At 35.2% G+C, this 15,467-nt stretch overlaps 1 protein-coding gene across 4 annotated transcripts in view; it reads right to left on the bottom strand.

The window, feature by feature from the left end:
- Window positions 1–15,467, bottom strand: part of slc2a9l2 (solute carrier family 2 member 9, like 2) — a 197,728-nt gene that overhangs the window by 33,011 nt on the left and 149,250 nt on the right. For all 4 annotated transcript variants that reach the window (XM_028801819.2, XM_028801820.2, XM_051928220.1 and 1 more), the window contains 2 exons: window positions 7,728–7,829; window positions 3,359–3,434 (listed from right to left, as the gene is read on the bottom strand). In XM_028801819.2, the coding sequence (XP_028657652.1) occupies window positions 3,359–3,434; window positions 7,728–7,829 (178 nt within the window). The remainder of the gene's footprint in view (window positions 1–3,358; window positions 3,435–7,727; window positions 7,830–15,467) is intronic.

The following is a 15,467-nucleotide window of genomic DNA, read 5'->3' as shown; positions in this document are numbered from 1 at the left end:
CGACATACAGAAGCATTCGTGGTGCTTTTATATTCAAGCATCGCATATTCCCGATTGTAATGACACGATACATTTTAAAAGTCTCACAAGCCATCTTTTGTGCAGTCTTTTTTTTGCAACATAACAACAGCAACATAATGTACAGTGCTGTATTTGAGCCACAGAGAAAAAAAATTAAATTTTGTGATTAAAGTGGAAATTTTGGCTTTAATCTCAAAACTTTAATCTCATAGTTTACTTTATCATTAAAGCAGACCGTCATAAACGTCATCTCAGTTTTCAATCGCTACAAGCTTCTTGGACTTCCTCCTGACCTGACAGCAGCAGTAAGCAGCAATAGATCACCACACAGAACTGATTAAATTTATGATATTCCAACTGTGTGCAAATTTAGAATCTATAGATTTATACTTGAGATCACTTTCATGATGAAATGCATCAAAGTATGTATGTTTCATTTTACAGATGAATCGTTAATTTGGTTTAAATAATGAATACTGTTAATAATTAAACACATGGAGGTGACATGGTGGCGGAGCGGTAGCACTGCTGCCTCGCAGGGAGTCACGTCGCTGATATTCCCTGCTTGGAGTTTACATGTTTTCCTGCTGGGTTTCCATACTGTGCTCCGGTTTCCTTCCAAAGATATGGGGATTTGGGGAATTGGTGCCACTAAAATGACTCCAGTGTATGTGTATGCTTCACCTTGTGATGAGCTGAGGCCCTGTCCAGGGATTGTTTCTGCCTCATGCCCAATGCTTGCTGGAATGGATTTAATCATTAAACATCCTTTCCAGAGATATTGTGGTAAGGTGTCATCAGAATTTAATGGACGTTCCAGGTAATTCACAACACTGAGAAGCCGAACCTGTTCTCACCCTGATAATATCTCACACTGCCACATGCTGGATTCCTCCAGATTTACGTAAAGTACGTGCGCAAGTATAAACAGTAAAACGCTTGCATAGCAGGAGCGTTTGTTGCAGCATGCGTTGCGTGAAGTATAAACCCGGCCTTAGAATTGAATGAACCTAACTTGACCTTTATATTTTGTGCCCTAATTATATATGCTGTTAATGTATTTGTAGTAATGGCTATTTTTTTTTTAAATTTTTAAACTTTCACCAAATAAAAGTCAATACTACTGATGCTGTGACATTAATGTTAAGTTTGCTTATTTCATAAACTTGCTTGCTTGTAAAAATACACTAGCTTTTTTATGCTTAAAAAATGTGCAATAACATTTACACAGATATCAATGATTGCATAAATGGATAGTGGCCATTCATTATCATTTTCATGATATGGTAGATTAAGCATCATGATATTACATATACATATAAAAAATGAAACTGTCTTCTCATTAATATGAAGTGACTGATTTCTGAATTGCTTTTAATAAAGCTATAAGCTTTTTAAACTGAAATATTTAACCTTAATTTGTGCAGCTGATAATTATACTTAAACCTTAAACACACAGCAGAAATGCTATGAGTTATTTATTATGATTTTAATTATCCATTATAGACAATATTGGAATTAAAAATAAACACTAAATGAAAGTACATGCACTCATTTCCTTTTCAATTAAAAGTCTGACATACATTAATTCTTCCACAAGAAAATTAGATACCCTTTTATTCCACATAATCAAATTAAAATGATATGCAAATAGTTTACTGGTAAAAAGGGCAGTGATATTAGTAAGAACTATTTATTCTAATCCTAATAGAGAGGATGTTATCTTTTCCAAAACAAAGACACTTGTTCTTCCTTGCATTTCATTTTGTAGACATTTTTATAGAAAATTAAAAGCTCACTCTGACACAAAATAATGGTTTGCTTGGATTTTAAAGTAATTAGAATTAGTTTAAAATTCTAAAATCCATTAACAAATACAAACACTAAATAACAATGTAAACACCCATTTAAAAGACAACTATAACTAAGGTATAAATCAGTTGTACAGTCCCAAAGGCAACATTTTTTAACAAAGACAGATGTGTGAATAACAGTTTATAGACTAAATATGCTTTAGCAAGCTTAGAAAAAAGATATAAAACCTGAAATATTCCTTTAAAAAGGATTGTTTATATTATGGTATCATGAGGCATACGTCAAAGAGAATGTTAGAATTAACGTTTTCTATTTGCACAACCCTAAAAAACCTTAGAATTAATTCTATTCTTAGGATATTGAAAAAAATGCAATGGTTTAGCATTTATGTTCATTACTGTACTCATTTGTTTATTTCTCAAAATCCACTTTGCTTGAATAACTTCCTATGTAACTTATTTAAAATTTCCTTGCTTTCAGAATATTGCACTTAAAATTTTCAGCTTCTACACATTTATAATACTATACAGGCTTTAAGAATGAAAAGACTGTGCTCAACTAATGGAGTCTGTGTGCCTGAAGGTGTATCTACCGCTCAGACTTTCTCTGGTATGGGTTTTCTTGTTGTTGTGTCTTACTCTTGAAAGTTTCTTCAACAGCTCATAGCCTGCTGACCTGATCTTCAAAATCTAAAATTTTGTTTAACAAATCTACATTTTCCTTCAGAGATGCAGCAGGGGGTAGTACTGTCTTCTATTGGATCCTCTTAAGATTTCTGCAATATGCCTGTGGAATGCAATTCTTGCAGCACCTAAAGAGCTTGCAATTTTAATGTTAACATTACGTTCTTCTGTTTAAGTGGCATGGACAGGAAACATGGTATGTACAATAAATCTGATCTTTTTAGCGTTCCATATACAAAATGCCTAACTACTGTGGTATGGATTTTTGGTACCCATTTGCAAAATTTTGATGATAAAACATTCAGTGGTGTAACGTTTCTGTTTATTGTTGCATACAGCACACTGTATTCATCAATAATATTCTAATAAAGCAACAATATAAACAGAAAGATCACTTCTCTACTTTAGGAAACAGAACAGACAAAAATTAGACTGAAAAAATAGAAAACTTATAACCAATGATGTCAGGCAGAAACACTTTGATTACATTTAGCTTTCTAACAACATGCAATTAAAATATTTTAAACTATGTTTTTGTAGTGCTTCTCTTATTTTTCAATGGGTACAGTAACACTGCCTATTATGTTGTATAATAATAATAAATTCATACACAATCTCAATGTATTCATTTCTGCACAGCATCTGAATGACATTCCAACTTCTTACTTTTGGTATAGTAAGTGTAAAACTGAGCAAGCACTTTAATGCTATATGCAGTAAATCTGTATGAACTTTTTCATTGTGTGTCATACTTAAATTTTAGCTAGTTGGTTAAGTGAATTACCAAGATAAACAAAATCAACAAATCATATTTAAAAAAATTGACAAAATGAACAAACCTGGTCCAATGCAGAATGAAGCAATTACTGCCAAAATGCACACAATACTAAGATAAGGGATCCAGCTAGCTGCACTCTGTTGAAGCCAAAAAATATGAAAAAAGGTTGTTAAAATATTTTTAAGCAACATAAAGAGTATAATGCAGTAGACAAAAGTATAAACTCTTTTCAGATTACACTGTTTTTCAGACACTCTCTTACTATTTCAATGACAGCTTCACTCTGCCTTAAACTGTTATCAAACTTATTATGCCTCCTCCACCATTCTTATTTCTTGCCCAGAGGCTGTGAAATGAGCTTCTTCTCACCTTTACAAGTGCCTTCATTTCATTTTTAACCAATTTACAGTTCCTTGCTTATATGTTGTTCCTTTATCATCTATAAAAATGACTATAATTTTACTGTTAACATACTATTTTGTGAAATACTCAAATGAACAGCATTTTCCTGATTTTTGTTATTTTGTCCTGAAGTTATTTAATATAAAGTTATCTTGAGGAGTAAAATTAGCAGTTACTACTATTACATAAAATATGTGGGGAAACTGCAAAAACACCATTCTAATCAAAATAAAACCTCACATGTTTAACATTTACTTCCAAGGGCAACTCTGATGCCTCACAACAAGAAGATTGGGGTTTGAGTTTCCTTTTACTCCCAAAGTCTAATGACATATCATATAGGTGGATCGGCGATGTTAAAATGACGTATGATGTATTTGTATGTGTGTTTTCACCCTGCAATGGAATGGTGCCCTGTTCAGTAATTGTTTCTGCATTGTGCCTACTCCTTGCTGAGAAAGGTTTTAGCTTCTGTATGGCCCTTCCCGGAAGAAGAAGGTTTGGGAAATAGCTTTCAATAATACATACATTTAATAATCATTCATTAATTTGTTTTTGGAATTGCATAGGTAAAACAGATCCATACATACTTATCTATTAATCATCTATACAGATGATTCTAGGAATTTACAAGTAAATTGTTGTTTCGTGGACAGATGTGACCAAAAACAAGTCAGTTATCCTGGTATGTCAACATGGTAATTCTTAGTGTAAGACCTAGTGTAATTCCCTGGAATTTTCTTGGCATTTGTTTTTGTGAATAAAACCTGAAAATTGCCAGATGCTTTATAACATACAAACATAAAACACTCTGATATCCATATGAGAAAACCAAACATTAAAGATTAGGGCAATGCTGAATGAAAGTCTAGCTTGATCATTTTCAGCAAGCTGAATTATTTTTCTAAGGTTAGCCGATACAAATGCATGTGGAAATGGGACATATTTTGAAATAAAAGAACTACTTTTCATCCCATTCAACATGGAAATTGCTGAGTCTGGTTTTATCATTAAATACTGAGATTTATTGCCTGCTTCACACACACACTGTTTTCTAACCGGCAAAGGGAACAATGTGCTCAAGCAGCAGCAGAAGTAGCAGCACTGAAGTGGTGGAGAAACTGATAAGAAATTGTCAGATCACTGTAAGAAAGTATTCAGACCCTTTTACTTTTTTCACATTTTATTGTGCTGCAGCTTCGTGCTAGAATTATCTGAATTAATTTTTTGTCTCATCAGGTGACACTCAATACTCCAGAATAACAAAGCAAAAACGAGATTACAGACATTTCTGAATTTTTACAAATTTATTAAAAATATCTGAAATAACACACTGACACATGTATTCAGACCCTTTCCTATGACACTTGAAATCTGGGTCAAGTGCATCCCTTTCTAAATCATCATTGAGATGTTTTTGTTTCTATGAGAAACAGATTTGCTCGTCTGATAAAACCATTATTGAACTGTCTGGCATCAATTCTAAGCATCACATCTGGAGAAAACCAGGCACTGCTCATCATCAACATAATACAATATGCTATCGTGTTTTTTGTCAGTGGCAAGGACTGGTAGACAGGTTAGTGATGAGGGAAAGCTGAACGTTGAAATGTGCAAAGATATCTTTAAAGAAAAATTGTTCCAGTGCACTCTGGACATCAGACTGGGCCAAACATTCGCCTTCCAACAGGACAAAAACCCTACGAACAAAGCAAAGTCAACATAGGAGAAGCTAAAGTTCAACTCTGTGAATGTTCCTGAGTAGCCCAGCCAGACCACAGACTTGAATCCAATAGAGCATTTTGGGAGAGACCTGAAAATAAACATCCACTGATGGTCTCAATCCAACCTGACAGAGCATGATAGAATCTGCACAAAATCCCCAAATCCAGGTTTGTAAAATTCGTGGTGTCATAACTAAGAAGACTCAAGGCTGTAATCATTGGTAAAGGTACTTTAACTAAGTACCATGTAAAGAGTCTGGATACCTATATCAATGTGATATTTCAGTTTTTTATTATTTTATTTATTTAACAGATTTTTTAAAAAATGAAAAAAATCTCATTTTCACTTTGTCATTCTGGGGTATTAAGTGTTACATGATGGGGGAAAAACTGAATTTAAATGGTTTTTAGCACAAGACTGCAACATAACAAAATGTGAAAAACGTGAAGAGGTCAAAATACTCTCTGAAGGCACTGTATCATAAATCTAACTTAGCTTTAAATGGGGCTACAGTATAATGTACAACACAATAGCAAATTTTATATTTTAATTACAACGTTTTCTTAAGCATGTCCTGTAACACTCTGCATGCAATAAACTCCCCTAGCCCTAGATATCCTATGCCATTTGCCATAGGAACTACTCTTTCTATTCTAAGTATAGTAAACAACATATACATTGCAGCAAGAAAATTAATTCTTTTGCAATAATTCCTGCTTTAATTAATATGTCATACTTTACTGGAAACTATCAAGGAAAAAAGAAATGTAGAGGAAAAAAGAAATAAACTCCCATTTTAGAATTACCAAAAGAAACAAGGCAAATAATATAAAAGGCTTTACAAAGAGGTGGTTCCAATCTAAAAAAAAAAGGTTGGGATATGATTGCTAATGTCATTTATCTTTAACCTTAGTTTTAAAAGGAAAAGTATTACACTTTTGTGTATTTTTAGATATGCTTATCTATGCGTATTATGTTTATTATGCTTAGTCTAACACAAAACAAAATGTAATATACAGTAAAACATGAATCAAAGTAAAAAAAAATTACAAAATTTAAGTTCATTCATTTGTGAACACCAAGATTTATTTAATAATCCTCACAACATCATAAATATAATCAAATAATAAACTATTCTTATTTGAAAGCATAGTTATAAGCTCTGCTTTCTCTTCAATTGTCTAACTTGCTTTTTACTTGGTTATCTTGGTGCTTCAATTACAATAATACCTCTTGTCTGGTTCTATGACTTCACCTTTGGGATGTGAAGGAAAACCATAGTCCATGGAGAAAACCTGTGCAGACACAAGATCATCATGCAGATCCCACACAGGCAATGCCTTGAATTGAATCTAAAACTGTTTGCCAGTGAGGCAACAGCACTAAATGCTACTCTATGATTTATCCTTTCATTGGCATTCAACCACTATTTATATATGTAATTTGACTACTATATGTTTTCTAAAGTCTCACCAGTTAAGTTGTACTCTCAGTTACTGAGCTATGCTTATTTTTTGCTTTGGTAATTTTTCTTGTTCTATACATCTACTCTACTCTACTTTTCAGTGTTTATTTTTGTTGGTGTGGTACACAATTTGAAAAAAAAGGGTATTAAATTAAGCCTGGAGAAAATATTTTTTTTCATGTCACTTTAGCCAACCAGGTTATGCTGTTTCTTGCATAGCAGCAATTTGACAGGCAGGAGTTCAGCAGTTACTGACCCTTGTGTATAAAACTTCTCATAAAAAGGCTGTATTAGCTCCATTACTTCTCATATACATTCTGCAACACCATTTGCATGGTGTGCCATTTGCAAACCAACTCATTTTAAACAGCAATCAAATGCAGCAGACATAATTTTCTTTCTCTCAGAAAAGCAGTCTAAATATGGAAGTATTTTAACCATCTTTCCCAAATTTTCTACAGTATATACCTTCAAATAAGGCCTAATCAGACCACACCACGGTGTCTACTGCAGTACAAAACAAAGGTACCTCAGTGTGTGAAGGTTTTGATATCCCATATTAATAAGAGACATAAGAGTTAACTGGCAGTTATATACAAATCTACAAAGGCCAAACTGTAGTTTGACAAGTCAAACTTCATTTTTACATAAACATAGTCAAAATTCTAATAGAAAAATAGGTGCTAATCTACAGTATACAGAGATAAATTAGAGCACAAATGGCTCTGTTTTACTATGTCAATATTAATGGGTATCATATTGATTTAATAAAACGTTTAAAGAAAAAAATGTTTATTAATTTCTTGAAATGTAAACTAATAATTCATTTTGCTTTTACCTGAAAATGCAAAAACACAGTGAGAAAACCAAAGAAGACAGTCATGGCACCAAATCCTCCAATAAGCAGAGGTCTTCTTCCAACACGCTCTATGACGATTCCCTAAAAATTAACAATACAGCAATTACATTTTTTTGTTCTATATTAAGTTTTCTTCATATTTTAAAGCTCATTGCCCTCTTACCTGATCTTGAATTCTATGTTAATTTAATCCCTAAAATTTAATGTTATGTTCTGAGTACTGAGTGCATTCCAGTGATAGGTTGCCACATGATGACTGGTAATTCTCTTTCAGATACATAAAAGAACCTGAATCAGTGTGATACTAGTAACCATGAATTACATTTTGAGATTTACTTTGGCAATGTCATATTGGGACAGAAGTAAGAATTTCATTATGTTGTGTACATATAACACATAGTTATAGTGTTGAAAGTACTATGTAACTAAGTACTTTTCAATATACAATATTTGTATTTTCCTTTTTTTTTAACAAGGGCTAAATATTATTGGCAGGCAGTGTAGTTTAGTATTTAAGGTGTTAGACCTAACACTTCAAATGCTAAGGTTGTAGGTTCAAATCCTGCTACTGAAAATATGTGACCATGAACAAGTCACTTCACATGCCTATACTCCAATATATCTGCATCAGTAAAGTAATTTGTAGTGATGATCGAACAATGTGGAGTTCTCTTTGCTGTGAGTTCAGCAAAATCACAGAAATGTTTGTGATATTCGCAGAACTCTGCGAAGTGCATTAAAGTCGATGGGGAACTTGTTCTGAGTGGATTATAATGGTGCAATGGTCTTTTAAGTGTACTTCTCTTGGGGTTTACTATGCTGGCCCAATTATTGTGGCCACATATCTGTATGTGATATGAGCTGTGCGGCAGCAGTGTTAACCACTGTATCACTATGTCTCAAACAACAAAAGAAAAATAGGGAATTAATAACACAAACAAAATACAACAAACAGCCACAAATTAGCAATAAGTAAATATAGATCATTGTGCTCATAAAGTTCCACTGTTGGTACACACATTGGCCATGCAATTCTATTGTCTGACATTGGTCCAGTGCAGGGGCATATTTTTTTTGTTTAAAAATTTTAATGTGCAGATGCTTCACATTTTCTTCTTCCATCAAGAAGAAAGAAATTTCTTGTAAATAGTAATAAATCTTTTGTTTTTATTATTTCACAATATATCCTGGGTATTCTGATTGGTGGGGGTGAGCAGAAGGGCTCATTTAAGGCTAATTACGGCATATGGCTAATTAAATATGCAATTAATCATGTGGAGCTGAGCTACCAGTCACAGAAATCAGTATTATATATCTGTTGGTAATACAGGTTTCCATGAACATATGTCTTATCTAGTAACATCCAACCATACTTATGTCTGTGGTCCGTAGCTGATGTCTTGTTTTATTTCTGTGCTAATGCACCACGTCTATTCCAAACAAAACTGATTGAGCTGTAACCCATATGAGGGTAAAGTACATATCTAACATATAATACATATATGTATTTAACAGCTATAATGAACACATACAGTATGTTACAGGTATATATGTATGCACTTTATTTTTATGTGTTAGTGTGTACTTTCTCTTTTTGCTAAGAAAAAAGAACACTAAACTGTATAATATTTTGCTGCAAGCCTCACAGTGTATCAGGCACCAGCTCCTGCCCAATCTTGTTCACTCGTATATCCTGTGTTTGTTTCGTATATTGTAGCTCCTATATTTTCATAAAAGCAAGTGCATTATGGCCTTTAAATGCCTCCAGCTTCAACAGAGGTGTGATGAACAACGTGGCAGGTCGGCAAAGGAAAGAAGACAGTGTGAAGACTCGTGAGAACACTGATCCCACTTGAAGACAAGGAGGATGAGCAGCTTTTCTCAAGGTTCATAGCTTATGAGGGTCCTTTCTTAATGAGACAATTAATGGTCTATTCAAGGACCATTAAACAGCTGCTTACGTTGGTGTGTCAGTCCACAACTCATCCTATTCGTTTTCACAGGGGATTGCTGTCCTCATAAGTTTTCACACCACATGGCTCCACCCTGCAGAGACTCACATGAATGTATTCCGTAATGTATTTTCTGCAGCGTCTCTCTCACAGTATACATTTAAATGTTGCAGATAAACTAGCATGAATATATACCTATCTTGAGTTGTTCATCTGTATATCTGCATTGTAGCTTTCGTACTACAAAGCAGAGACAGATGCCAAAGACATACATTATGCATTAATTGTCAACTGAAAAATGGCTGTTTGTAAGTGAATATGGGAGAGAATATGAGTATGACCTTTGATTACTTGGTATCCTACTCAAAGTTGATACTTTCTGAACACCAAAGCTGACTATTACAAGCTCAAAGTTGGCCTAAGCGGGTTTAATTATGGATGCTTTAATGCAGGTATATACAAACTTTGTCCTGGCTATGGTAAAGTGAGGTCTGCAGCTGTTTGTCATTTTAATAAATAATTCCAAGCATGCTTTCACCGGGTGGAGCCTGGATTGGCAGTGGGTGGGTGGGTGCAGGAGCAGGGTCCAGTGGCTCCCCGTGGGATGCTGTGGATTGGGCATTTGGGGACACGGGCCAGTTTTGAAGGACGTCTGAGCCTGTTTGTGGACATCTCTCCGTGCTGCAAGGTCTGAGCAGGGTAAGCCGGGGAGGTGTCGGATTTAAAAAGGAAGCGCTGGGAATGAGAATTTTAGACTCTTGCCTGAATTTTAACCTTATTTTAACTGATTACTTATTTATTTAGATTTTAACCTCCACTAAATCAGCATGATGTATTTATGGATTATTTATTAATTAACTACTGCATTTTATGAGCATTGCACTTTTTAACACTTGTTTTTGTTTGTTTGTTTTTTAAATAAAAGCCCTTGCACTTTACACCATACCCTTGCTGTGTGTTTTGTCTTCATCAGCTCAGCTCATCTGGTTATGTTATCGATGGTGTTGGGTTCAAGAGGCTCCCCATTATAGAAGAAGGAGCAAGGAGCCGACATGCACTGTCACACTGCCTTGTCTGTAGGTACTCAATAAAAATAATCTTTAAAGTAATAACCAGTTTTAATCATTACTATACTTCTTGTTTAATTTATATAAATGATTTTTTAATAATGGCGGCATGGTGGCGCAGTGGGTAGCGCTGCTGCCTCGCAGTTGGGAGATCTGGGGACCTGGGTTTGCTTCCCGGGTCCTCCCTGCGTGGAGTTTGCATGTTCTCCCCGTGTCTGCGTGGGTTTCCTCCGGGCGCTCCGTTTTCCTCCCACAGTCCAAAGACATGCAGGTTAGGTGGATTGGCGATTCTAAATTCTAAATTCTAGTGTGTGCTTGGTGTGTGGGTGTGTTTGTGTGTGTCCTGCGGTGGGTTGGCACCCTGCCCAGGATTGATTCCCTGCCTTGTGCCCTGTGCTGGCTGGGATTGGCTCCAGCAGACCCCTGTGTTCAGATTCAGCAGGTTGGAAAATGGATGGATGGATGGATTTTTTAATAATGCTTCTATCAAATGAAAACACCATTAACAGACACTTGGACATGAACCAAGCATATGCAGGCTTAAAAAGACAAGCATTCAAATAATAAAAAAGACATTAAGAACAACACCAACTGAACTCCACTTTACTAATCCACCCCACACCCACCTAACCCACATTTGCTGTATATTGCATATATATATATATAAAATCACATATATATATATATATATATATATATACATATATATATATATATACACACTATACTGTGGAAGGACAGCCCCCGGACATAGACAGACACCATTTGTCCAAAACACATTATCAATAATAACACCACAATGCCTTAATCAGCCAACTCAGTCCCTTCTTCCTTTCTTTCTCCTTGATTCCTTCTGTCGCCTCTACTCCTCTCCCCACAAGCTCCGTCTCCGTCTTCCTCCTCCCGACTCCAGCTCGTCTACTGGAGTGAGGCGGCCCCTTTTATGCAGTACCCGGATGTGCTCCAGGTGCTCTGTGACAATCTTCTGGCAGCACTTCCTGGTGTGGCGGAAGCGCCGTATGAGCACCCAGAAGCACTCCGGGTGTCCCTGGAATTCCTTCCGGCAGCACCTCCAAGTGTGGCGGAAGTGCTGCCATCCAGAGTTCCACAATCGTCCGGATGCCCCCTGGTGGTGGCCACGGGCCCCAACAGGGATGAGCTTCCCAACTCTGTTCCCGTGGCCCCCATGCAGACCAGGACAGCTGCCCAGTCGTGGCCCAGGGGAGGTATTGTCCCTCTCGTGGACCTTCCGTCATGGTCCCCAGCCGTCTGCCATAATATATATATATGTATATATACTGTATATATATATATATATATATATATATATATATATATATATATATATATATAGGAAGTGCTGCCAGAAGATATGCAATATATATATATATATACAGTAATTGGGTAACATTAGAATACCATCAAAGATTTTTGTTTACATTCTTATCACTGTAAATGTATTCATTTAGTCTAAAAAATAATTTGCCACAGGTAATGCGTCTAAATGAATGCAATCACTGTGTATAAAGAAACAGTATTATGTGAGTGATCCCAAATAAATTCAGTATTAAAATGTATTGTATTTACAGCACATTCACTATATCATGAAGACAAATTACATTTATCACAGTGAGCTACATATTTATGTGCAATAATGTCTTAAACCATTCAGCTGATTTATAACATTTACACATTTCACATATTGAAACTGCAGTTGCCTAAATAAATTACTATACATTTTATGTTTTTTTTTGCAATATACTAAAGGCTCACATTTTTTAAAAATGCATAAAAAATGGTTAGTGAAACAACAAAAGCAAATGCAGTACATACAATTTGGATATTTTTCAAAAGCTTACAAGTATGCTATCTTGTCAAAGTTGACACTTTATCTGCATGTAGCTGCAGACTAGCAAAGGTCATATTCATAATAACAAAAATAGCACACTGACAGAATATCAAGATGCAAAGTCATGAGACAAGTGATAAGCATAAATACTTCTGTTATGTTTTATTGCATTATTTTCTTAAATAAATAAATATCAGATGCTCACAGTGTTAACTAATGATACAGTGCTAATAATTTTGAAATTGAGATAGAAATTAAAAGAATCCTTTACCAAAAGGAAAGTTATATTTGAAATTCTTGTTTCACCACATTAGTTCTACAGCATACTATTAAATAGTGGAGAAACAAAATTTTCCCTTCCTAAAAAAATATTTCAAACGGTTCTGAAAGGAACGTATAAAATTGGACATCATTGGGTAGTCTCCATACCTATGTGCTGTTCAAATGGACGTTGTTCTGTTTCGTTTATATAGTCATTTTTTACCCATGCAGGAGTTTGTTGTTTGTTGTTGTTTGCTGAATCTCTTATTTACTATGCCTATGACTATGATATTCCTGGGACTGTTTTGAGGAGGAGTTTGGAAGGGGTGCCCAGCAAGATGCATTTTAAATACCTGTGCTGGGTTGGTGTTTGTAATGCTGTTTTATTGTGTTATTAGATCACCTGACATGAAAGGTACCAACTAATCTCTGTCACACGTGTGCATATGGGAGGCAGTCAATGGGCTTAAATGGGTCGTAAAATGAGTCAGAGGTTGACACTGTGCATTAATGCCTTCTCTCCTTCCTCTGTAGATCACCAGAAGGCAAGATGAGCTAAAACCTAACCAGCTTCCTCATTCCTCTACAGACCACGCTCTTCTACTGACCTCACTTCCGCCGCTTCCTTCATGGACTCGTTTCTTCCTTCCCACCGCCTATAAAAACCCAACCTCTTACCCTTTTTTTCTCAGTCCCATTTTGGACACAGTCTTTTGTGACTACTGCTTCTGACTACAATATACGGGGTGGATCCCCAAACCTTTTTTGTCTTTGTTTCTTGTATTTACACCTCTTATGTTCTTTCTTAATGGGGGATAGGAAGAAATGTCAAAACCAGTTACACTTCTTTTACCTGTAACTTCTTACATGTCTCACTGTCCATATTATAGCCTACATATTTAACCCTAGGGATCTCTAACGGCAGGCTGTTTGCTGATAGGAGCTACCTTTTAATTTCCATGTGTTTACTTTAACCCAGTTTTACGACCAACAGAGAGTTTTACCCAAGCATTCTCAAATGTTTCTAAGGGACCAGAGATGGACAAGGAATGGACAATCTAGCTTCTTGACTCACTAGCAATAATATGGTAAAGGCACTGACTTTTAGGCTTTTACTTAACAATTACATTTATCTGTATTAAAACCATTAGCCGCAGATATATGTAGATACACAGAATCATACAGCCTGGATGTTTTAAATCTTCATTCAGTCCAAGCAGAAGTAGTAAAATGCTGCTGATCATTCCACGTCCCAGTGCTTTCTTTTCTTACAGCTTATGTGTTCTCAAGCAAAGTGAGTATATAGTGATAGAAACAATTGACTGTTTGGCAAATAAAAAAAAGCGGGAGTTTAGAGGAGGATTTGTTTTTAAGCATCAGCTTTATCTATTTGCTCAAGCAGGAGAAATACACAAACCAGTACCAGAATATGTTGATATTATCTTTTGCAGTTTCTCACAGTACAGTGAATTCTTCAGACATTTTTGTCAAAAATCAGGGTTGGTTCTCTGAGATCCCCAGCTAAGTAAGCTGAGGTATAACATTAAAAAAAAACACTTTAATTTCAGCTTCGTGATCCAGCTTCGCCAGCATGGAATGCACTTCTATTCAACTTAAAAAGACCTCAGACTAGATGCAAAAGGCTTCTTACCTGAACAGCTCAAGGTATCTCTTGTACATATGCCATGGCAGGACCTTAGTACTTCCTTATTTTTTATTCCTCTGAATCTCTTATTTACTATGCCTATAATTAATAAAACTTTGAAATGCTAAGAATTTAAGATTAAATATCAATAAAACAAGTGTCATTGATTACATGTGGTTCAAGAGAGTTGATGTGGCACCTCTACAAGCTGTTGGCCAAAGATGTGCCCAGACGTTGCAAAAGTGTTACTTTGTGACTATCTCTGTATCTGCTAATTCTAGGATAAGAGGAATTTATGAGATGGCCCCAGGTGATACCTAAATGTTTCATTTATGCTGACAGAGATGGGTGGTAAGAAAATGGTGCTCTATTTAACTTAACAGGAGTTCTAAAAGCTCTGTGTTCTGATGACATTCTATATATTACATATCCATATTTATCATTTCCACTTGAATTAAATCTACATTGGAATCTGTGGATTAAAAATTAATTTAACAAAGAGCTTGTTTTTCCTGGTGAATTGACTAGATTAAACTAGATTACAAGAAAACTTAAATATCTATTTAAATTTAATTTCTGTGATATGATGGAAAGATTCAAACAAAATGTTAATAGATGGATACATACATCTTCATCTTACTTTAATTTGGAGAGATAACACATTTGAAATGAATATCCTTCCGAAAATCTTACATTTTTTCAGAATACCCTTATACGCACTTATATTATGTGTACAAATCTTAAAAAAAGATTAGTTCATTTGGAATGTGAAAAGGCCTTTAGGTGCAGTGTTGAAACTGCACCTAATTAATTAGCCATTGAAAGGAAATCTTATTCAACTTTGCTCATCAATCCAGTCACTAAAAACTTTTGCCAGTTTACTAACAATCTAGTGGCACATCATTTCCTCAAAATATGGCACCCATGTGGAGAATATTTTAAAGC

This window comes from Erpetoichthys calabaricus, chromosome 5 (genome assembly GCF_900747795.2).
Source record: "Erpetoichthys calabaricus chromosome 5, fErpCal1.3, whole genome shotgun sequence".
Lineage (NCBI taxonomy): Eukaryota > Metazoa > Chordata > Cladistia > Polypteriformes > Polypteridae > Erpetoichthys > Erpetoichthys calabaricus.
This window is presented reverse-complemented; position numbering and strand designations above follow the sequence as displayed.